Consider the following 26,310-nt stretch of genomic DNA (forward strand, 5'->3'; position numbering starts at 1 on the left):
AGTATTCCCATCTATGAACATGGTATGCCTGTTTATCCAGATCTTCTTTTAGAATTTTCGATAAAGATTTACAGTTTCTTCATATAATTTTCCATGTATGTTACTGGGTTTATTCCTAGGAAACAATTCTGTGGCTTTTATAAGGTCTTTTATTTTCCATTACATGTTCTGATTAGATATTGCTGATGTATAGGGAAAGTACTAAATTTTATGTTAATTTTGAATCTGGCCAGTTAACTAAACTCTTAGTTCTATTAGTTTATCAGTTGTTTGCCTTGATTTTTTGTTTTTGGTACAGGCATCTAAAGTTAATGAGTTTCATTAATTTTTTTCAGTTTTATGACTAAACTCATTGTATTGGCTAGGTGCTCCAAAGTAAACAGTAGATGGAATGGTGAGTGTGAGTATTTTGTTGTGAACTTTAATGTTTCTGATGTTTCATCATCAAGTGTGATGTTTGTTGTAGATTTCCAGTGTTCCAACATGGACACATGGTATTCATCTCTAACTGGGTATGTAGTGTAGTTATCTGTAAATTCAGCATAACTGCAGTCAAAATTGCTGTGGAACCATTTTATTAAATATTTATCTGGAAAGAAATATATGAGAGGAGACTCTGGTCACTTTTGACCATCTCCACAGTTGCCACTCTGGTCCAAGGTAGTAGCATCTGTGCCTGGATTATCATGTTAGCCTTGGATCTATTCTGTTTTCGCCCTTGCTCTCTCTCTCATTGCCACACCAACCTGTACAATCTAATCTTAGCATCTCAACTAGAGTGATCCTTGAAAGGGTCGTCTTCACTTAACCCTCCATTTTACAGAAGAGGACATTTTTAGAAAGGTTAAATAATTGAAACAAGGTGAAACAATTATCAAGAAGCAGAGCCAAGATTCGAATCCAGCATTCCAGAGCCTATTCTCTTTAACACTAGCTTGTACTGTATTTTTATTAACTCTTTCTATGTTGAGAATACATTGTTTTATTATTTTTAGAGGAAGCTCAGAAATGTTAGGCATGTGTCATAGATAAGGCTTATGTGAGATATGTGCCTTGGTCTCATCTAAAATATGCTTTAATTTTACTGTGAATGACAGAAAGCTGACCCACTATGGCATCTTTGGTGTGTATATTGTGATAAAGAGAAATCAAAAATGTACATTTTTAAACCAGTCTATTATAAGTATATTTTTTTCTTAGTTTTTCAGGTTTAAACTGTTAACACCTTCTTTTCTCCTATGGCGTGTTTGATTGCACTCTTAACTGTGGCGCTGTAATAAAGCTCAATTTTAGTGATCACAGAACCTGAATGTTGAAATAAGTTATTTTTAGAAGTGCTGGGTTTATGGTAATGATGAAAGTTGTATTACGTTGTTATGGCAACCAAAATCCTAAAGTACTGATTAATGACAAACTCACTGATTCTGGAAGTAAGCAGTTCATTTCTTATCACGGCTCAGGACTTTAAATAATTATTTAAAATATACATAATTTCAGTGAACATATTTTAAAATGAGAATGGTATCTCCATTTAGTTATACAATTATCTTTGTTAGTATTTTTAAAATTTATAATACCATAGTTTTATGGCATTATGACATTTATAACTGGACAAGTTAAATTTCTTAAGGTATGGAATTCCCGTGCATAGGTAACTAAAATATGTTGCCTTTATGTGAAATTATGTAACAAACTCATCTCCTCATTTATTTCTTCTTCTTTTTTCTCATAGCACATTAGCTATATCTTTGATATATACTGGTATAGCAAACTATATGGGAAAAGAAAAACTGTACTTTGCAAAACTAAGAAAGACTTCCCAAAACATGAAAATAAGGCACATAGGGTCTTGGAGAACAGCATGTCCTTTTTTTTTTTTTTTAATTAATTAAGTTAGTTATTTTTGGCTTTGTTGGGTCTTCGTTGTTGTGCGTGGGCTTTCTCTAGTTGCGTTGAGAGGGGGCTGCTCTTTGTTGCAGTGTGCTGGCTTCTCATTGCGGTGGCTTCTCTTGTTGCCGGGCACGGGCCCTAAGTGTGTGGGCTTCAGTAGTTGTGGCATGCGGACTCAGTAGTTGTGGCTCGCGGGCTCTAGAGCGCAGGCTTAGGAGTTGTGGTGCATGGGCTTAGTTGCTCCGCGGCAAGTGGGATCTTCCTGGACCAGGGCTCGAACCCATGTCCCCTGCATTGGCAGGCGGATTCTTAACCACTGCACCACCAGGGAAGCCCCATCATGTCTTTTCAGTGTCATACTGAAACATTGTTAACAGGCCCATCAAAAATTATTTAATTATTTAGAGGAATGCACCCTTGTTTGATTCTCTGTTTACTATTGGTTAGAGGTTCCATGGTTTTCCATGCCCTGTGTTTTTTCTTGCTCCATGGGATGTTAACTCATTTTATTTGTAACTTAATTTATTCTAACCTTCCTTTTTAAATACCTGTAAATGACCAGTTCCTCAGAATGTTTTAACCAGCTTTACCATCTTAGTAATTTCCTCATTGAGTTATTAAATTTTTGACATTCTTTATTTGTATGTTATGTTTTTAAATTTTTGAAATTACTGTGAGAATTTTATGGTAGTAAAGAAACCAAGAAAGTTAGTGGTCTAACTTTATAGATGAATCTTGGCTTACATTCAGATTTTGCTTTTCCATTTTAACTGGCCTTTTGCATATCTGTTGGTCATGTGAAAAGCAGAACTTACCTTTAGAATTTTGACATAGAGAAACAGTTCTAAATGTACTGTCCATCAGCTATGTGATTGAATGTGATTGATCAAAATACAGAAAGTAAAATCTGAGGTGGGCACCCATGCTGGAAAATAGCATACCTGACTTAAAGGGAAAAAAAGGTACTGCTTTTCTTTACCTGTAGACAGAGTGATCAGTAGATAAGGACATTCCATGTTTTCAGAAGCACATGACTAGACTGAGATGATTTGCTGGTCATTTTGTATTTATAGAATTACTGAATTTTTCTATTTTGAATATTGATTTTATTTGTCACTATAATGACTTATCATTATTTGAACTCTGTATTTCATACATGGTATTAGTGAATAATTTGGGCCACGACACCAGGCAGGCAGGCATATATACAGATACATGTGTATACTTTTTCACATAAAGGATGAACTTACATAGTAATTAGCATTATAAATAAGAAGGAAGAGATAGTAAAATGGCAAGAAAATTGCTTTAGCACTTTAGAAACACCACCCATTTTTATACAAGTAACTGATATGCTTACTACAATTCATTATTTAGGGAACCCAGTTCTCCAAAGTAATGTGTGTGTCTGTATGTATATGTGTATCTATGGGTGTAAATAAACACATAGAGATTTTTTAACCACAGCTCATTAAAATGCTCTTAACTCTCAATGAAATGATATAATTTTAAAGCTGGAAGTGTCTTGTAAAGATTTTCGAGGTCAGTATTTTGTTTTACAATAGTGAAATTAAGTCCTGGAATGGTTAAATTACTTGTTCAAGGCAGCAGTAAGTAGCAGAACTCCAACTAGAGTCAAGATCTCCTGACAGTAATGTCCTTCACTATGCCATTTTATCTCTACCATATATAATTCATTAGGAAAACATTAATGAACATGAGTGTATGGACATGTACCTGGGTTTGGTAGTGATAACTGAACTCTTAACATTGTCCAGAAATACGGACTCACTATCAGGCACAGTTCTTGCTCTTTAGAGTTTGGATTTGACTCAGATTCACTTGGAGAATGTCTATTTCCATTGCATTTCTATCCTCTGGATTTTTTTTCTTATTAAGTTATGAGCACTTTTTTTTTCTTTTTTCTTATTAATCATCAGCTTAATACACATCAGTGTATACAAGTCAATCCCAATCGCCCAATTCATCACCCCCCACCCCCCCGCTGCTTTCCCCCCTTGGTGTCCATATGTTTGTTCTCTACATCTGTGTCTCTGTTTCAGCCCTGCAAACGGGTTCACCTGTACCATTTTTCTACGTTCCACATACATGCGTTAATATATGATATTTGTTTTTCTCTTTCTGACTTACTTCACTCTGTATGACAGTCTCTAGATCCATCCACGTCTCAACAAATGACCCAGTTATGTTCCTTTTTATGGCTGAGTAATAATGCATTGTATATATATACCACATCTTCTTTATCCATTCGTCTGTTAATGGGCATTTAGGTTGCTTCCAACCTGGCTATTGTAAATAGTGCTGCAATGAACATTGGGGTGCATGTGTCTTTTTGAATTTTGGTGTTGTCTGGGTATATGCCCAGTAGTGGGATTGCTGAGTCATATGGTAATTCTATTTTTAGTTCTTTAAGGAACCTCTATACTGTTCTCCATAGTGGCTGTATCAATTTACATTCCTACCAACAGTGCAAGAGGGTTCCCTTTTCTCCACACCCTCTCCAGCATTTGTTGTTTGTAGATTTTCTGATGATGCCCATTCTAACTGGTGTGAGGTGATACCTCATTGCAGTTTTGTTTTGCATTTCTCTAATAATTAATGATGTTGAACAGCTTTTCATGTGCTTCTTGGCCATCTGTATGTCTTCTTTGGAGAAATGTCTATTTAGGTCTTCTGCCCATTTTTGGATTGGGTTGTTTGTTCCTTTAATATTGAGCTGCATGAGCTGTTTATATATTTTGGAGATTAATCCTTTGTCCGTTGATTTGTTTGCAAATATTTTCTCCCATTCTGAGGGTTGTCTTTTCGTCTTGTTTATGGTTTCCTTTGATGTGCAAAAGCTTTGACATTTCATTAGGTCCCATTTGTTTATTTTTGTTTTTATTTCCATTACTCTAGGAGGTGGATCAAAAAAGATCTTGCTGTGATTTATGTCAAAGAGTGTTCTTCCTATGTTTTCCTCTAAGAGTTTTATAGTGTCCGGTCTTACATTTAGGTCTCTAATCCATTTTGAGTTTATTTTTGTGTATGGTGTTAGGGAGTGTTCTAATTTCATTCTTTTACATGTAGCTGTCCAGTTTTCCCAGCACCACTTATTGAAGAGACTGTCTTTTCTCCATTGTATATCCTTGCCTCCTTTGTCATAGATTAGTTGACCATAGGTGCGTGGGTTTATCTCTGGGCTTTCTATCCTGTTCCATTGATCTATATTTCTGTTTTTGTGCCAGTACCATATTGTCTTGATTACTGTAGCTTTGTAGTATAGTCTGAAGTCAGGGAGTCTGATTCCACCAGCTCCATTTTTTTCCCTCAAGACTGCTTTGGCTATTTGGGGTCTTTTGTGTCTCCATACAAATTTTAAGATTCTTTTGTTCTAGTTCGGTAAAAAATGCCTTTGGTGATTTGATAGGGATTGCATTGAATCTGTAGATTGCTTTGGGTAGTGTAGTCATTTTCACAATATTGATTCTTCCAATCCAAGAACATGGCATATCTCTCCATCTGTTGCTATCATCTTTAATTTCTTTCATCAGTATCTTATAGTTTTCTGCATACAGGTCTTTTGTCTCCCTAGGTAGGTTTATTCCTAGGTATTTTATTCTTTCTGTTGCAGTGGTAAATGGGAGTGTTTCCTTAATTTCTCTTTCATATTTTTCATCATTAGTGTTTAGGAATGCAAGAGACTTCTGTGCATTAATTTTGTATCCTGCAACATTACCAAATTCATTGATTAGCTCTAGTAGTTTTCTGGTGGCATCTTTAGGATTCTCTATGTATAGTATCATGTCATCTGCAAACAGGGACAGTTTTAGTTATTTTTCAATTTGTATTTCTTTTTCTTCTCTGATTGCCATGGCTAGGACTTCCAAAACTATGTTGAATAATAGTGGTGAGAGTGGAAATCCATGTCTTGTTCCTGATCTTAGAGGAAATGCTTTCAGTTTTTCACCATTGAGAATGATGTTTGCTGTGAGTTTGTCATATATGGCCTGTATTATGTTGAGGTAGTTTCCCTCTATGCCCACTTTCTTGAGAGTTTTATCATAAACAGGTGTTGAATTTTGTCAAAAGCTTTTTCTGCTTTTGGTTTCTTATGGTTTTTATTCTTCAGTTCGTTAATATGGTGTATCACATTGATTGATTTGCATATATTGAAGAATCCTTGCATCCCTGGGATAAATCCCACTTGATCATGGTGTATGATCCTTTTATTTGTTTTTGTTTTTGTTTTTTTTTGTTTGTTTTTTGCAGTACGCGGGCCTCTCACTGTTGTGGCCTCTCCTGTTGAGGAGCACAGGCTCCGGACGCGCAGGCTCAGCGGCCATGGCCCGCGGGCCCAGCCGCTTCGTGGCATGTGGGATCTTCCTGGACCGGGGCACGAACCTGTGTCCCCTGCATCGGCAGGTGGACTCTCAACCACTGCGCCACCAGGGAAGCCCCTATGATCCTTTTAATGTGTTGTTGTATTCTGTTTGCTAGTATTTTGTTCAGGATTTTTGCATCTATATTCATCAGTGATATTAGTCTGTAATATTCTTGTTTTCTAGTATCTTTGTCTGGTTTTGGTATCAGGGTGATGGTGGCCTCATAGAATGAGTTTGGGAGTGTTCCTTCCTCTGCAATTTTTTGGAAGAGTTTGAGAAGGATAGGTGTTAGCTCTTCTCTAAATGTTTGATAGAATTCACCTGTGAAGCCATCTGGTCCTGGACTTTTGTTTGTTGGAAGATTTTTAAATCACAGTTTCACTTTCATTACTTGTGATTGGTCTGTTCATATTTTCTATTTCTTCCTGGTTCAGTCTTGGTAGGTTATACCTTTCTAAGAATTTGGCCATTTCTTCCAAGTTGTCCATTTTATTGGCATACGGTTGCTTGTAGTAATCTCTTAGGATGCTTTGTATTTCTGTGGTGTCTGTTGTAACCTCTCCCTTTTCATTTCTAATTTTATTGATCTGAGTCCTCTCCCTCTTTTTCTTGATGAGTCTGGCTAATGGTTTATCAATTTTGTTCATCTTCTCAAAGAACCAGCTTTTAGTTTTATTGATCTTTGCTATGGTTTTCTTTGTTTCTATTTCATTTATTTCTTCTCTGATCTTTATGATTTCTTTCCTTCTGCTAGCTTTGGTTTTTGTTTGTTCTTCTTTCTCCCGTTCCTTTAGTGTAAGGTTAGATTGTTTATTTGAGATTTTTCTTGTTTCTTGAGGTAGGCTTGTATAGCTATAAACTTCCCTCTTAGAACTGCTTTTGCTGCATCCCATAGATTTTGGCTCCTTGTGTTTTTATTGTCATTTGTCTCTAGGTATTTTTTGATTTCCTCTTTGATTTCTTCAGTGATCTCTTGGTTATTTGGTAATGTATTGTTTAGCCTCCATGTGTTTGTGTTTTTTACGTTTTTTTTCCCTGTAATTCTTTTCTAATCTCATGGCGTTGTGGTCAGAAAAGATGCTTGGTATGATTTCAGTTTTCTTAAATTTACTGAGGCTTGATTTGTGACCCAAGATGTGATCTATCCTGGAGAATGTTCTGTGTGCACTTGAGAAGAAAGTGTAATCTGCTGTTTTTGGATGGAGTGTCCTATAAATATCAATTAGATCTATCTGGTCTGTTGTGTCATTTAAATCTTCTGTTTCCTTATTTATTTTCATTTTGGATGATCTGTCCGTTGGTGTAAGTGAGGTGGTAAAGTCCCCCACAATTATTGTGTTGCTGTCGATTTCCCCTTTTATAGTGGTTAGCAGTTGCCTTATATATTGAGGTGCTCCTATGTTGGGTGCATATATATTTATAATTGTTATATCTTCTCCTTGGATTGATCCGTTGATCATTATGTAGTGTCCTTCCTTGTCTCTTGTAACATTCTTTATTTTAAAGTCTATTTTATCTGATACGAGTATTGCTACTCCAGCTTTCTTTTGATTTCCATTTGCTTGGAATATCTTTTTCCATCCCCTCACTTTGAGTCTGTATGTGTCCGTAGGTCTGAAGTGGGTGTCTTGTAGACAGTATATATATGGGTCTTGCTTTTGTATCCAGTCAGCAAGCCTGTGTCTTTTGGTTGTAGCATTTAATCCATTCATGTTTAAGGTAATTATCGATATGTATGTTCCTATGACCACTTTCTTAATTGCTTTGGGTTTGTTTTTGTAGGTCCTTTCTTTTCTTGTGTTTCCCACTTAGAAAAATTCCTTTAGCATTTGTTGTAGAGCTGGTTTGGTGGTGCTGAATTCTCTTAGCTTTCGCTTCTCTGTAAAGCTTTTGATTTCTCCATGGAATCTGAATGAGATCCTTGCTGGGTAGAGTAATCTTGTTTGTAGGTTCTTCCCTTTTATCACTTTAAGTATATCATGCCACTTCCTTCTGGCTTATAGAGTTTCTGCTGAGAAATCAGCTGTTAACCTTATGGGAGTTCCCTTGTATGTTATTTGTCGTTTTTCCCTTGCTGCTTTCAATAATTTTTCTTTGTCTTTAATTTTTGCCAGTGTGATTACTGTGTTTCTTGGCATGTTTTTCCTTGGGTTTATCCTGTATGGGACTCTCTGCGCTTCCTGGACTTGGGTGGCTATTTTCTTTCCTATGTTAGGGAAGTTTTCGACTCTAATCTCTTCAAATATTTTCTCTGGTCCTTTCTCTCTCTCTTCTCCTTCTGGAGAATGTTGTTGCATTTAATGTTGTCCCAGAGGTCTCTTAGGCTGTGTTCATTTCTTTCATTCTTTTTTCTTTATTCTCTTCCACAGCAGTGAATTCCATCATTCTGTCTTCCAGGTCACTTATCCGTTCTTCTGCCTCAGTTAACATGCTGTTGATTCCTTCTAGTGTGGTTTTCATTTCAGTTATTGTACTGTTCATCTGTTTGTTTGTTCTTTAATTCTTCTAGGTCTTTGTTAAACATTTCTTACATCTTCTCGATCTTTGTCTCCATTCTTTTTCCGAGGTCCTGGATCATCTTCACTATCATTATTCTGAATTCTTTTTCTGGAAGTTTGCCTGTCTCCACTTCATTTAGTTTTTTTTCTGGGGTTTTATCTTGTTCCTTCATCTGGTACATAGCCCTCTCTCTGCCTTTTCATCTTGTCTATCTATCTGTGAATGTGGTTTTTGTTCCACAGGCGGCAGGACTGTAGTTCTTCTTGCTTCTGCTCTCGCCTCTGGATTTTTAAAAAATGTGTTTAATATTCATTATTGTACCTTATTCTGATTTTAAACTTCTTGTGAGAAGGAGTAGCCCTGTTTTTGTATTCCTTATGTAGTATAAGTATACACTGTGTTCAGACTGAGTATAGATTTTAGAGTATGAGGTGTGAGTAATGAATGCCTTATACACCTCCAAAAATCTTACTGCTTTTTGAGGGGGAGGTAGAGGGATGGGCTGGGAATTTGGGGCTGGTAGATGCAAACGATTACATTTAGAATGGGTAGACAACAAAGTCCAAGTTTATAGCACAAGAATTATATCCAGTCTCCTGGGATAAACCATAATGGAGAAGAATATTAAAAAAGAATCTATGTGTAAAAGTCACTGTGCTGTATAGCAGAGATTGTGACAGCCTTTTAAATCCGCTACACTTCAATAAAAAATAAAATACAATTCAAATAAAACATCTTACTGCTTTTAGTAAAGAACTAAAAGTGCTGTAGCTAAAATCCATTATTTAAAGTACCAGGGATGTAATGTACAACATGATAAATATAATTAACACTGCTGATTATATATGAAAGTTGTTAAGAGTAAATCCTAAAAGTTGTCATCACAAGAAAAAAATTTTTATTTCTTTAATTTTCAACCTATATGAGATGATGGATGTTCACTAAAGTTATTGTGATAATCATTAATGATGGATGTAAATCAAATCATTATGTTGTACATCTTATACAGTGCTGTATGTCAATTATATCTCAATAAAACTGGTATAAAAAAGATAAAATAAATCCATTATTTACCTTCTTGCAAAATGGCTATCAAATGTATAGTTAACAAATTTTTCAAATGCTAGTTAGAGTATTTTCAGCTGTATCACTTATGGAAAATAATTTTTATGTCATTTTGATGCATTTATTGTTAGGCTCAGTTAATTACAGGAACAATCACTAATCAACAGATTAAAAAAATAATTCAAAGCCTCATCTGGATAAGTAGTTTTCCAAACCAGTTTCTACCGTCCTCCCTTCCAACAAAAAGGTAGTACAGCCAATAGCATTACTCCACTCTGCTCAGAAAATTTACTCAGCGTATCTTCCTTCTACCCAGTCTCATTTTGGGAGCTTTAGCGATTTTGGGAAAATGTTAGGTTGCCCCAGCAAATCATAGTTGCTTAAATCAAGAGTTTGAGACCCCATGAGAACAGTGTGCTGGTGACTCGAGATCCAAGTGGGCTCCCCTTCTCTTTCTGTCTAACTAGTTTTGTTCTTTTTTAGACCACAGATCCACTTATTTCTGCAGATAATTTTACAAATGTATTAATTTGGTCATGGATGTTCTAAAAACGGATTATTTCTAGCTCAGAAGATCAGAGAGGCTTCTTGGATGAGAGAGTACATTTTTACTGAGAATTAAGGGCATTTAAAGTGGGTGAGACAGACATTCTATGCAAATGGAGGTACGTGAGTAAGCAAGGGAATTGAGGTCAGGAAGAGCAGGGCAGATAGAACAGTTAGGAGTCGTGCTGGATTGCAGCATTAGAGTAGTGATGCAGAAGGTGTTATAAAGGGTTCTTAGTGATAGGGTAAGGAATTTTGACTTCTCTGAAACCAGAAGAAGCCATGGAACCTCCTTGAAGAAAGGCCCTGGGTAGGGGAGAGACACGATAAAAGGTTTGCTTTAGAAAGATTAATCTACGAGCAGTGCTCATGATACATTAAATGGGGAACAGACTGGGTGGGGGAAGACCGGGTAGGAGTTTTTCTTAGATACTCCAGGCAAGAAAAGTTTGTTAGGGCCTGAACTGAGGTGATGAGACATAGTTATGCCATTGACAGAAGCAGGAGACATAAGAGAAGTAAGTTTGGGAGTAAAGCTTTAAAGACACATTTTAAGTTTAGTTATAAAAATCAGAAAAAGACGTTTTCATCAGTAGGTATATAGAAATAGAAGTAGCTGGGGATGACAAAGTAAATGTCATGAAAACATAAGGGGTTAATGCAAATTTAATGAGCCCAGTGTTATTTCTAAAAACATTTGCTTCAGTTTATTTAAAACTATTTCTATTCTTTTAAGTACTTATGTAGAAATGCATATTTGAAAATGCTGTGATTTGTTGTAGGCAAGTGTCATGTCTTTGCGAGAGATAAGAAATCTAGGAGATATGGTTATTAGTGTAGGAGCTATAGGTGAAAGGACAGTATATATTGTAAGTTATTCTGAGATTTGAAGTATTGATAAATTTGAATAATTATAAGTCTCTTTAAGGTTAATGTGTTATCAGTCATGTTTTCTAAATCAGTACATTGATGGTGGGTCACGATTTCTGTTTCTTGTTTAGTAATCCACGGTATATCAGGCACTGTTCTAGCCCTAAAGATAAGGCAGTGAACAAAACACAGCTCCTGCCCTCCTGCAACCTGCGTACTAATGGAGAAGGTTTAATAAAGAAATAATAAATATAATAAAAACCTTTTATCCCCAAACTAAAATAACTAACTTATATAGTTGTACAATGGTTTTAATAATGTATATGTGATAATTATGAAAACGAAATTCGTTGGTTCATGTATGGAGCTTTCTTACAGTGCTTAGTGTTTCATTCTCAGATTATGTGTTCACATTTTGTTTGTTTATCAATAGAGAGCAGATCATAAAACAGTCTACAGAATTAGTCTGCAGAGCCTATGGTGAAGTGTATGCAGCTGTGATGAATCCAGTCAATGAATACAAAGATCCAGAGAGCATTCTACACCGATCGCCGCAGCAAGTGCAGACACTTCTCTCCTGATTATCTTAGAATGTGTTAGCAAAATATTGCATTCCTAAAACACTGAAGGTTTTCTTGGTTTTTAGTCTGTTAATCTTTACTTTGAAATTTGATGGTTACAGTTTTCTTTGTCTCATAAGAATGTAGCTCCCAATAATTGCTTTGCTTTGGTCACAGTAAAGTGAAAGTAAGTACCACATGTTGCCCTGAGTTGGCATTGCTCTGTATCTGCGCTCCACATCTCTCCAGCTCTGCAGTTCCCCTCAATTCTGGAATATAAATATGTGGGAGAATAGTAGTATGAGAGGTTTGAGGGATTTTTTTTTTACAAGATTAGTTCTAAATTAACTGTACATTAAAAAATTATCTAAACTTAGGAATTAGTTTGAAGATATGACCTAATAAATATCTCTTTACTTAAAGATTCATTTGCTTTCTTGCTAGATATTGTGAGTAGGTATACTTAAACTGAGGAGCAGAAATGTACATTCAGCAAAAATAGGAAAAGAGAGAAGTAATTTAAAGGTGACTTCTACTCTGTCTGCCCTAGACTGCATTCAAGGTGAAGTTTGGTGCTTCATATGGGATGTAGGCATCCTGTGCTGCATGTAAATCTAGTGTTTAAAAAAGAATATTTGTGGCACAATGTGGACTCTAACTTCAACCATCTACACACTTTGGTGTTCAAACCAAAGAAATAAGGTATACTCTAACCCTGTAGGAAAAATGCCAGAGTAGCGACTGCTAATGGACGTTATGTCTAGCCTTATGGTGGCCCCTTGTTTGGGCTCTGACTTTAGAACCATACCAAGAGTAAGATTCAAAATCACTGTTTTTGTTTTTGTTTTTGTTTTTTTTAAAAAAAATCTAAATGTGTTTGATGTGACTTGACTTTGACTTTGTTGATAAGATTTTGAGGACAGATTTTTATTAGCAAAATATCTTAATTTCTGGGCTTCCCTGGTGGCGCAGTGGTTGAGAGTCCGCCTGCCGATTCAGGGGACATGGGTTCGTGCCCTGGTCCGGGAAGATCCCACATGCCGTGGAGTGGCTGGGCCCGTGAGCCATGGCCGCTGAGCCTGCGTGTCTGGAGCCTGTGCTCCGCAACGGGAGAGGCCACAACAGTGAGAGGCCCGCGTACCGCAAAAAAAAAAAAAAAAAACTTAATTTCTGGTAAATCCATAAAAAGAGCTAAGTCTCTAAATTATACATGAGAAAATGAGGCATAAGGAAAAAATTGACTAGGTTAAAATAGTTTGAAAAGTAGTAAGATAAAATTACTATTTATGTAGCAAATACAGAATATATAACAAATTAGTATTTACAGAACATGGCATGTTCATCTATCTGAAATATGATTTTTTTGGAGCAAGAGTGATTGATTATATATCATCTCTTTTGGTGTTTAATATGTATTTTTACTCTTTTTCCTTCAATGAGTATATGTGATATAAAAAAGATAGAAAATAAAGTATGATATAAATCAAGAGCTTAAATTTTATATAATTTATATCTACTGTGAGAAAAGATTGCTTACTTACCATTAGTGAATTCCTTTGATTTCTAGGAAAAAAGTATATTTAGTTTTTTACTTAATTTTTTCAAATAAAATATTAAACTGTTTTTAGAGCAGCAATCATTGCAGTATTTTTATACATTGCATCAGTGTGTTTTTAGAAAATATGCTAATAGGAAAGGAAGTACAATATAGGGCCAAATTGAGATAACCAATGGAAGATTGATGAGCAGAATGTGGTATCAGTGTGATCTTGAAAACTTAATTAAAATAAGTGATTGTAAGTGTTAATTCATTAGCTTAACACTGCATTTGCTATTTACTTCATAGTTTGCATCTTGAACTGTTTTGAGATGGCGTAAGTATAACCTTAGGTAATGCGTGTCAGCCTTTCCTTCAGAGAGAAAAGGTATTTGCCTGACCAAAACCCTCTCTGGTTGAACGTTTCCATTTCTTTCTTTGTGCTTGTACTTGGAACAGGTGAATGTTATCTGAGAAAAATCACACAAATAGACTGATTGACTTTTTAGATTCATGATCACAGTCTTCAAATGGCACTCAATATTGCTTTGTAGTTCTACTCTGTCTCTGGTAAACTCACCTCCCCACTTTTCAGTTTGACTTTTCCACCCTCACTTAGTTAATGACCTTCATAATTCATTGAGAAAACAGCTGGTAGGCTAATCTCCTGCATTTTTCTACCCTCATATATTGCACTCATCTTCCTCTTTCCTCCTTTTGTGTTGGAGACAGTGTACCTCCTCCTGTGACAGGCTGTTCCCAATGGACTCTGGATTCCATTCTCTCACCTTCTCAGAGATGTTTCTGAGTTATCCCTCTCTTTTGCTTCAGCAACTTGTGACTTCTCTGTAGGATTATTCTCGACAGCATACACAGTGCTCTAGTGTTGATAGTATTTTTTAAAACTTTCCATCTCCCAGATCCTCACACCTCCATTTCTCTGCTGCTTTTTTTTATGATCGTCTGTGCGTGCTGTCTTATATTTCTGCTGCCATTATGTCTTAAATTAGCCCCATATGGCTTTAGCATCACCACTACAACACAACTAACCCTGATGAGATCTCCATAGTTATTATATGTTGTCAAATCCAATGGATTCTTCTCATTCCTTATTTTATTAAACTTTCAATAGCATTCCACACACTTATGTCTGAAATACTATACTTCCTAGGCTTTCACAGCACAACTTTCTGCTAGTTTTCCTTCCACTTCATTAGCCAAACCCCTCTCAACCTCCTTCCCTGGTTCTTTTGCCTCTTTGTTACCAAGTTCGCATACTCTAGGGCTTCATCCTCAAATTTTTTTCCTTGCTTTAGGAGTTTTTTATTATCTCACTATAGCTTGGCCTTTTCTGACTGCTATTAGCTCACGTCCTTAGGTCTATCCATATAGTGGAATACTCTACAGTAGTGAAAAATGAAGTAATTTCCAAATACATAATGTTGAACAAAAAAGAAATTGCAGAATAATATAGTATGAGTCCATTTATAGAATTTTTTAAAAAGATAAAACAAATTTATACATTATTCATGGATACACATGTGGTAAAGCTATAAGGAAATATAGGAAATGATGCGGAATTCAAGATTATCTTACAGGATCTTTAGAAGTTACTAATGTTCTGTTCTTACAATGGAGTGTTGGTATATGTATATTCATTTTGTTATTTTCTAAAATTTACATATATGTGACGTGAACTCTTGTCTATATATTCCACAATTTTAAAAAGAGTTTAAAAAAATTGTTTAACACAGGGCCTGGGGTAAAGTTAGAACTCAGTATGTGTTAGCTAATATTTTTCATTGTGTTTGTTATTAAACACATTTATTAAGTACCAACTAGGGCAGGCTCTGTGATAAGCAACAAGGTTTTAAAAGATCACTAAAATGTGCTTCTGTCATTGAATTCCCTGTCTTGCACAGGTATCACATGTATTATAAGTAGACACAATGCAGTTTGATAGGGTGTTTGTGCATGTAGGTAAGAGGAAAAAATGAACTAACATCATTTTTTTTTTTTAATTTTTTTATTTTATTTTTACTTGTTGACAGTTTGCTTTATTTATTTTTATTTATGGCTGTGTTGGATCTTCGTTTCTGTGCGAGGGCTTTCTCTAGTTGTGGCAAGCGGGGGCCACTCTTCATCGCGGTGCGCGGGCCTCTCACTCTCGCGGCCTCTCTTGTTGCGGAGCACAGGCTCCAGACGCGCAGGCTCAGCAGCTGTGGCTCACGGGCCCAGTTGCTCCGTGGCATGTGGGATCTTCCCAGACCAGGGCTCGAACCCGTGTTCCCTGCATTAGCAGGCAGGTTCTCAACCACTGCGCCACCAGGGAAGCCCCCTAACATCATTTTTTATGAAAGCCACATGTATGCACTTGAGGTTGAAGAGGCTGAGAGCATAGAAAAGAAAGTTTTAAAACACAACCATACATTTTTAATTCTTTGATGATCATAATGGCTGGGTTACATTAATTAGCTATTTGATTAAGATGCAAAATTGTCTTATAGGTTGGGGACATCAACAAAAACATTGGATTAAGGAATTCCAAAATTCTGCCTCTCCCTAAAAGAAACAATAAAACTGGCCTTCAAAAACTATCAAGATCAACTTTTTCAGAACTCTAGAAACCAACTAAAAGCTAATAGCAGTTAGATTATGCTTATTAAAAAACTAAGCAAAACAAGCTGAGTCTTGGTATGCTTTGTGGTATTTTAACTTAGGCTAGTCCTATACTTTGCTCCCAAACTCAGCAATAGCCTTGAAAATAGCATCCCACATTTCCTAGTACTGGAGAAAGCAGAATGGACCAAGTTTGCAAAAATTGTCCTTATTTGACATGTCTCATGCCTCCCTGGGAGACCCGCTTGAAAAGCTTATTTTTCTCTTGCCTAACTTGGAACTTGCCCAGTGCTAAAGCCACTACCCAGGGGGAGGGGCCAGTTGAGGGGAGGGGCCAGTTGAGGGGAGGACACTTCTCTGCTGCCTGAAGTTAGGACAATTGGTAGACTAAGGTAAAAGCTTGGGAAGAAAAGTTAGAAATGAAATACTTAATAAGGGTTTTGAAACACTCTGACATATTCTTGGCAATCTAGAAATCTAGTGCACATGTCTAGCACTGTGCATGCTCAAGAAAGACCAGAAAGACCCTAAGCACTCACCTCTGGGTAACCTTAAGGCTTTGTGGAAGCAGAAAGTGAAGGCTGAAGCAAAGTTAGAAGTTACCTGCCTGAATGTTGAAGGAATGCCCCAACTCTCACACACAACATCTCAGCAAAGACTGGTAGGTTTTTTTGGTTCCAGACATTGAAATCTCTGTCCAGTCATTAGCTGACAACTAAGCTAATGGACCACTTTAACTGGTCACGCACAACAAAGAATATAGATTTTACAAAATTAGTTCAGGAAGGTCACTGAAACATGCAATAGCAGCCACGAAAAGCACCAACAGCAGACTCTGAGGGATGGGGTGAGGAAATCTGATTTCCCAACAGAATGGGCACATCATAATATTAAAAATGCTCATGCTTCAAGAAGAAAAAAACAAGGTGCTCAAAGTGTGGCCAATACACAGAAGGAAAAAGAAACAGTCAATAGAAGCTGTCCCTGAGTAAGCCCAGATGTTGGACTTACTAGACAAAAGACTTTAAAACATCTCTTCTAAATATGTTCAAGGGCTGAAAGTAAGTATGAGAACTACCTTACCAAATACAGAATATCAATAAAGAGGTAGAAATTTCAAAAAGGATGTTTTTATAGTTATAAATTTATAATCATAAAAATAATTCAGTCATAATTTTATAAAAATTATAGAAAAGAAACTTCTGCAGTTGAAAAGTAGATTAACTGAAATGAAAAATTCACTATAGGAGTTCATCAGATTTGAGCAGGCAGAAAAAAGTATCAGCAAACTTGAAGATAGGTCAATTGAGATTAGCCAGTCTGAGGAACAGAAAGAAAATGAAAGAGAATGAACAGAACCTCAGAGACCTTTGGGGTATTATCAACAATATTCACACAATGGGAGTCTCAGAAAGAAAAAAGAGGGAGAAAAGGACCAAAAGAATATTTGAAGAAATATTGGCAGGAGACTTTACAAATTTGATGAAAACCGTAATATGCACACTCAAGAAATTCACCAAGCTCTATGTAGGATAAATTCAAAGAAATACACCAAGACACATCACAATCAAACTCTCAAAAGCCAAAGACCAAGAAGGATTCTTGAAAGCAAGAGAACTCATCATTTGCAAGTGATCCCCAAGAACACCTGATTTCTCATCAGAAACCACAGAGGCCAGAAAGCACTGTATGACATATTCAAAATGGTGGAAGAACAACTGTTAGAATTCTATATCCAGCAAAACTGTGAAAATATAGGAGAAAGACATTCTAAGATAAAAAAACAATCATACCATACATGAATGTTTAAGGGTTCTTGAGGCTGAAATGAAAGGGTACTAGACAGTAACTCACATTAGCAAAGAAATAAAGAATAGCAAGGAAATAGAATACGTGGGCAACCCTATGAACCAACTAGATTTAATAGACATCTCCAGAACATCAAGCAACAGAGTATACAGCCCTCTCATGGGCACATGCTGAATTATCTAAGACCACATGTTAGGCCACAATACAAGTCTCAGTAAATTTAAAAAGATTAAAGTGTGTTCTCCAGCCACAATGACATGAAATTAGAAATCAATAACAAAAGGAAATTTTGAAAATGAATATGTGGAAATTAAATAGCCTACTCTTAAATAACCAATGGGTCAAAGAAGAAATAAGAAGGAAATTAGAGAAAACTTCGAGATAAAAGTTTTGTATTAAACAACATATCAATTCTTATGGGATACAGCAAAAACAGTGCTCAGAGGGAAATTTATAGACTACATTAAAGAAAAATAAAAACCTACCTTTATACCTTAAAAAACTAGGAAAAGAAAAGCAAACAACTGAAAGCAAGAAGAAGGAAATAGTAAAGATTATAGCAGACAGAAAAAATATAGAATAGAGAAGTAACTGTTATTTCAGCAAGTGGATGTGCTAACCATTCTGTAATGCATGTACAGATGTGTTTGAGTACACATGTAAAAAAGATGTTTCAAAAATTGTTTCTTACACAGCATGTTGAAAAGTTATTTCTGAGAATGTATGGGCTGACCATTGTGTAATGCATGCAGACAGGTGTTTAAAGACATATAAGAAGTTTCTAGGAGTGCTCCCTGCTCATCATGTTAAGAAGAATGTTATTTCAGTTACTGGATGTGCTGACCACTGAGTGCTGACTCAGTATTGCATGTAGAGAGGTGTTTATATATTTAAAAATATAAAATAGGAAAATACAGAACAGAAAAGTTGGTTCTTTGAAAAAATTTTTTTAAAAAATTGACTACCCTTTAGCTGGACAAAGAAAAGAAGACAATTACTAAAATCAGATATGACGAGAAGGGATATTACTACCTCACAAAAATAAAAATGATAACAATACTACAAATAAATACATGTCAACAGATAATTAGATGAAATGGACAAATATTAAAAAATACAAACTCAGGAAGAAATAGAAAATCTGAATAGACCTATAGCAAAGAGACTGAGTCAATAATAAAAACACTTCTAATTTTAAAAAAGCCCAGGACTAGATGTCTTCACTGGTGAATTCTACCAAATGTTTGAAGGATTAACAATAATTCTTATCACATTCTTCCAAAAAATAGAAGAGCAGGGAGCACATCCTAACATGTTCTATGAGCCCAGTATTTGTTATTGGTATGACGAAGCCAGGAAAGGCACCACAAGAAAGCTACAGACCAATATCCTTTGTGAATATTGACACAAAATCCTTAACAAAATACTAGCAAACAGAATCTAGCAACATATTAAAGGGTTATATACTATGATTAAGTGGATTTATTCCAGATGCAGGGTCACTTTAACATGAAAGTCAGTCAATGTACTATACCATATTAATAGAATAAATGAAGAAAAAAATGCATGATCACCTCAACAGATGCAGGAAAATCTTACACCCTTTCATGCTAAAATAAAACACTCAACAAACCAGGAATAGAAGAGAATTTCTTCAACTGAAAGGACATTTATGAAAAACACACTGCTAACATTGTACTTAGTGATGAAAAACTGAAGACTCCCCCCTGCCAAGATTATGAACAAGATAAGGATGTACACTCTTGCCACTTCTATTCCATCCACATTATACCAGAAATTCTAGCAGAGCAATTAGGTAAGAAAAAATTAATTAAAGGCACACAGATTGAAAAGGAAGAAGAAACACTATGTTTATTTGCTGATTATCGTCTCTCTATATTTATAAATATATAATACTAAAGAAGAAAAAAACCCAAAACTATAAGAACTAATAAACAATGTCGCTACATTGCAGTATACAAGATCAGTATGCAAAAGTCTGTTGTATTTCTAAACATTAGCAATGAACACTCTGAAAATTAAAATAAGAAAACAATTCCATTTATGGTAGCACCACAAAGAATAAAATACTTAGTAGATTTAACCAAGGAAGTGAAATACTTTTCCACTGAAAACTACAATACCCTATTGAAAGAAATGAAAGATGCCCTGAATAAATGGAAAGACATTTCATGTTCATGGATTGGAAGACTGAAGATTGTTAAGATGGCAATATTCACCAAATTGATCTATAGATTCAATGCAACCTCTATCAAAATTCCATCTGCCTTTTTGTGTTCCAGAAATAGGCTGATTCTAAAATTCATATGGCCATACGGGGGACCTTGAATAGCCAAAACGATCTTGAATCTTCCCAGTTTCAAAACTTGTTACAATGCCACAGTAATCAAAACAGTGTGATAGTAGCATAAGGATAGACATATAGTTCAGTGGAACAACTTAGAGTTCAGAAATAAATCCATGCATCCATCGTCAACTGATTTTTTTACAAGGCTGCCGAGAGCATTCAGTGGGGAAAGAATAGTCTTTTTAACAAATGGCACTGGAACAACTGGAAAACCACATGGAAAAGATTGAAGCTGGACCTATATCTCATACCATATCCAAAAATCAACTCAAAATCAAAGACCTACATGTAAAAGCTAAAAACTAAAACTCTGAGAAGGAAACAGGTGTAAATCTTTGTGGCCTTGTATTAAGCAACAAGTTTTCATCTTTTATACAATAATGGATTTTTAAATAAAAATATAAGTAAAATGTAGAGTCATATAATAATGTTGAATACTTGCAGTAGGTCAGTTTATTTTTCCTATTAGTTAAATATGCTGTTAACAATTATAAATAGATAGGCCTACATATGTTTACTTTGGGGCTATAGTTGTATTTAAGCACAACTATTTGGAAAATACATATTTATTCCTCCTCAGAATGTGCTTTTGGAAATGGATAATATAATTATGTATTTTTATGGATCCAAATATAAAACTACCATAAATTGGCTATGAAATGAATGTAATAATCATATTAATAACAGCATGCTAGCCTATCAAATTCAGCTAACATTAATGCCAGTGAATATTAAAAAATAAAAACTTTCCTGGCATTGATAATGTAATAAGTAAAAATAAATTGTACTAAGTTTATAAAAATGAGATGAATTGGGGGAAAATTTTGATAGGGCCAAAAATATCCATATGAAATATTTGCTTGCTCGGAGGGGTTATACCATTTTTTGACAAAGTGTTTTGTCATTGTGTATTTTAAACAGGGAAAGTCCAAGCCAATCTAGAGTTTTCAAAGTTTATAGCTTTGCCACCAGGAAATTAATTTACTTGAGTATGCTCTTTATTTCCATTAATGTCAAGATCTGAAATTCCCCTGGAACAAGCATTAGTTTTTTGCCCACTAACTGCAAAATGACAAGGAACAAGGGTGATTTTCCTTATGCAAGCCATCATCAAAAGTTGGGTCTCCTGTGTAGAGCCCAGCCTTTCTACGGGTGTCATATGTATGAGCCTAGTTTGCAGGATTCAGACAAGAGCTGGCTACTGTTGCTAGCCAGGCCTCTGATGGAATATAAAATGGTAATGGGGATTGAACTGAGGTAGAAAAATGCACTTGCCTTAGAAGCCACGTCTTAAAAAAAAACAAAGATTTGATTAATATTCCACAGACTTGTAATATGTATTTAAGAGCAGATCAGGAATCTTTCTTGCTTAACAACTGTATTAGTTCCTTTTCATAAACAAAGATATAAGCAAAGCAAGCATTCAAAAGCCAAAAGGCTGTCGCTGAAAACAAAAGTAAACAACGAAAAGAAAAACATCAAGGTACCCTGCTTTTATTCTGAATCTTACAAAGAAGAAAATCACTTATCCACTGAGTAGTAACAGGTTAAGGTAATGAATCATACAATATTAAACCATGATGGAATTTGCAGAAACCAAAAATGTGCAAATTCACTCTTATGATTTCCCGAAAGACTCTCTTTGCAAGTGGTAAATCATCAGCAGTGGTGTTGCTCTTGGTAACCGCAGGTCCTAAGGGATGGTGCAGAGTTAGTATTGCTTCCTACTTTCTGTATGTCATCATGGTGGGGTGAGGCTAGTGCCATCTCTGTCGTATATCTGATTTCCACATATGTGGATGCATTTCTGGATCTTTGTTGCATTCTTCTCATGGGTGTATTTATTCCTGCACCAGTAACCGATACTTGAATTGTCAGAGCTTTATAATAAATCTTGATATCAGGTAGGGTGTTCCATTTTATTTTCTCCACCTAGAGTGCTTTGGGCATTCTTGGCTTTTTGCTATTTCACTTAGGTTTTAGAATTAACTTTATATTTCTCAAACAGCAGTTGGGAATATGGTTGTGATTACTTTGAATCTCTATAAATTTGGATAGAATTAATATCTCTATGATCTTAAATAATTCAATTTGTGAACCTGTTGAATTTTCCCTGTTTATTTAGGGTAGGGTTAGTGTCCCTTAGAAACACTTTTATAATTTTCTCCATATAAATCTAAGAAAATTTTGTTATATTTTTTTCCTAAGAAACTGAACAGTTCTTGTGTATAGTGTAAGTGGTATCTATTTTTAAGTTACATTTTTAAATTATTGGTTGCTCTATATAGAAATGGAATTGACTTTTGTGTGTTGATTACATTAGATCCAAGCATTAACTAACTTTTGATTTCTGATGATTTTACTTTGGGTTTTCTGTACAGACATTTATAGTATTTGAGACTAGATGACACTTTTGTTTCTTTCTTTGCAATCTCTAAGCCCTTTCGTTTCCTTGCCTTAATGTGCTGACTACAATCTCTAGCACGATGTAACTAATAGCAATGATAATAGACACTTAATTCTGATTTTAAAGGTAATGCTTGCAGTATCTCACCACTAAGAATTAGGTTTTTAGTTGATTAATCAGAGAGGAAGTTCTTTATGTTCTTACATGCTCTTAGTTATTAATTATGAATAAGTGTTGAATTTTATTAAATGACTTTCAGAATCTATTGAGATGTGCATGTGGCTTTTTTCTTTTACTTTTTAATCTGGTAAATGACATTTATATTTTTTCTGATGATAAAGAACTCTTGCATTCTTGGGATAATCCTAAATTGATCATATTATTTTCTCTTTTTGTATAAACCACTGGATTTAGTTTTGTTTATTTTTGTATGTTGACTAGTGACCTTGCTAAATTTACCAATTAATTATAAATTTTATCTGTAGATTCTTTTGTAAACTTTATCCATACATTCCATCACATAGTCGGTGATTAATGGGAGTTTTGATTCTTCTTTTAATTTTTCTAGCTCTATGGTACTGTATAATGTTTAACCAGTATAAAGTTACAGTGTTGAATAGAAGCAGTGAGGGTAGTCACCCTTGTCACCCTTCTAAAAGGTGGGGAAGGAGGGAAAGCTTTCACTAGTAGATATTTTGTAGATAAGCTTTATCAAATCAATAAAGTTCACTTCTGTTCTAATTACTTTAAATTATGAATGAGTATTGAATATTATCAAAAAATTTTTTTTCTCTACCTATTTAGATAACCATATGGTACCCCTCCCCATTATTTGCTTAATGTGGAGAATTTCAAACGTCAAAATAACCTTGCCTTCCTGGAATAAATCCAGTGGGCATAATGTACAATCTCTTTTTATATATCTCTTGATTTGTTTTATTAATATTCTATTTAGAATTTTTGCATCATGTTCATGAGAGATTGCTCTGTAATTTTCCTTTTTTTTTCAATGTGCTTGTCAGGTTTTGGTAACCAAACCTCATAAAACAGTGGGACGTGTTTTCCCTTTTTCTCTTGTCTGGAATAGTTTGTGTAAAATTGTTATTACTTCTTCCTTAAATGTTTAGAAGAATTCCAGGTGAAGCCAGCTTACCTGGTGATGTCTTTGTGGGAAGGGTTTAAATTACAGGATTAGTTTTAAAAATAGATATAGGACTATGCATATGGTCTATTCTTGTGTTAGTTTTGATGAATTCTGTTTTTCAAGGTATATGTCCATTTCATCTAAATTTATTGTCATCCTCTTATCTTTTTTAATGTCTGTGGACCTGGTAATAGTAATCTGTGTTTTCTTTCTTTCTTTTTTTTGTTTCTTTTTTAGTCTTGCTAAGAGTTATGGACTTTGCTAGTCTTGTCAGAGAATCTGTTTTTTGATGTGATTGATTATGTTTGTTTTCTATTTTGTTGATCTTTTTCCTTATCTGTATTATTTCCTTCCTACTCTACTTTATTGGTATTTTATTTGCTCTTCTTCTGCCTTCTTTTTTTTTGGCCATGCTGCTCAGTTTGCAGGATCTTAGTCCCCTGGCTGGGATCCAACCCGTGCCCCCTGCAGTGGAAGCGTGGAGCCCTAACCACTGGACCACCAGGGAATTCCCTTTTTCTACCTTCTTGAAGTGGAAGTTATATCATCAGTTTTCAGATTTTCTTCTTTTGTAATATATCCACTTAACTGTGTTCATCTGTATTTCCTTGTACCACGGACTTAGCTATATCCATAACTTTTATGTCATATTTTTATTATCTTTCACTTCAAAGTATTCTCTCATCTCCATTGTGATTTCTTTTTTGACTCATGAATTATTTAGAAATGTATTTACAGATATATGAAGATTTCCTAGTTATCTTTTTATTATTGATTTTGAGCTTAATTCTACTGTAGCCAGGAAATATATATTGTATATCAGTCCTTTTATATTTGTTCATACTTGCTTTAGGGTCCAGCATATGACCTATTTAAGTGAACGATATCCCCCTTACACTTGAAAATGATGTGTTCTGTAGTTACTGGGTGCAGCGTTCCACATGTGTTAAGAGGATAAACATTGTTAATCTTGTGCAGATCATCTATAGTCATGATTTTTGATCTGCATGTTGTATCAGCTACTGAGAGATATTTAAAAACAAAATTTTTAACTGTGATTGTGGATTGGCTTATATTTCTTTTTAGTTTTGTCAGTTTATGCCTTATATGCTTTGAAGCTATTTCTCAGTATTTAAACTTTATTCATTATAATGTTTTCTTTGAACCATTAGTTACTTAGAAGTATGTTATTTGCATTTTTGCTATTAAAGTTTTTAGCAAGGGAATGAGGCAATAAAATTCATTTCTTAAAAAGAAATATTGATGATGATGTCGATTTCCTTCTGCCATGCCCCTTTGGCATCCACTGGCTGTGCGCTACTCCACAGTTATAAACGTAAACTATAGACTTACCAATTAAGCTGATGTATGAACTAGTGGCAGCACCAGTCACTATGATCCCATGATAAATTCAGCTAAATCCTCACATTCGTATTATTCACTCCTATCCTTCTCTCTCAGACCCTGCGTTGGGTGACGTGGATTCTGTTGGCTTTTACTGGTTTTTGAATACTAGCCTATGACTTTAACCTCTACGAGATCTTGATATCTTATATACTAGAGATAATCTGATTTAATTGACCAAAACGACCTCATCTCAAAGTGAGTTATGGTAAATAAAAACGTTAACAAGCATAAGCAAGTATATCACGTTGGTTTCCAGCTCCCAGTTTTTTGAGATAATAAAATGTGAATCCTTTTTATCACTGAACATTGCAATATTCATTGTAGATGGTTTTTCTCGAACATAATAAGGAGGCAGTTTTCTTGTTTGGTGGACATTCTGCTATTTATAAAATCCTCCATAACCTGAAGCATACACGTAATGTAAAATTCAGTTTGGTTTATATCCAATAGCTTCTGAGAGTTTTCCATGGAATTTTGGTGGTCGGCAAAGGACTTATTGGAATAGAGATATCACAGCTTCTGTGCTGTGTGCAGATGCTTACTGAGTGTGATGAAGGAATCATTCTCTATCTAACTGAGCACATATTCTGAGCAATTAGGCCAAGTGCCAAAACCATTAAGGCTCAAATGCCAAGTGCCTGTAGGGAGGGTTCTGTTACTGGATTTAGCAACCAACCCCTGGCTCACTTACCAGAGGGGGGCACTCCAGGCTTCCTGATCGCCGTGCCAGCCTGGCTGAGACTCAGCAGCTGTCACCCGGCTGCTGCTGGCTTCTACACGCTCTCCCCATCGCTGCCTCTGTTCCCCCTCTTCTTGCCCATCTGCCCTCCATGTGGCTGCCACTTGAGTGGTGGGCGCACAGTCGGAGGCACCTTACGAGTTGAGTCATGACACCAGCTGACACATTACATTCACCTTTCCAGTGCTTCCATACCCCACAAGCCCCTTCTCCAGCTTGGCAGCTTGAAAGGAAAGGATTGCCAATTCTTGTTTCATAACATTTCAAGGGCTCCATTCTGAGTCTCTGGAGTATCCTGGCACTCAAGGAAACTGAGCACGGGGGCGGGAGAGGGAGAGCCACCCGGGAAATTATGGACATCCAGGCAAGCCCTGGCCTGCACCCAACAAAACCTGGGGAGACAGGGAACGAGAGTAGCATTTGTAACTCCAAAATTGTATCAAGATGAGCTGAAGTCTGGTTCTG

At 35.6% G+C, this 26,310-nt stretch overlaps 1 protein-coding gene across 1 annotated transcript in view; it reads left to right on the plus strand.

Moving 5' to 3' along the window:
• Positions 1-12,281, plus strand: part of COG6 (component of oligomeric golgi complex 6) — a 64,708-nt gene extending 52,427 nt beyond the window's left edge. Inside the window, exon 19 of the mRNA XM_007471669.1 lies at positions 11,689-12,281. Within this exon, the coding sequence (XP_007471731.1) occupies positions 11,689-11,836 (148 nt within the window). The 3' untranslated portion in view covers positions 11,837-12,281. The remainder of the gene's footprint in view (positions 1-11,688) is intronic.
• The last annotated feature ends 14,029 nt before the right edge of the window (positions 12,282-26,310 follow it).

Source organism: Lipotes vexillifer, unplaced genomic scaffold (assembly GCF_000442215.2).
Source record: "Lipotes vexillifer unplaced genomic scaffold, Lipotes_vexillifer_v1.1 scaffold470, whole genome shotgun sequence".
Classification (NCBI taxonomy): domain Eukaryota; kingdom Metazoa; phylum Chordata; class Mammalia; order Artiodactyla; family Lipotidae; genus Lipotes; species Lipotes vexillifer.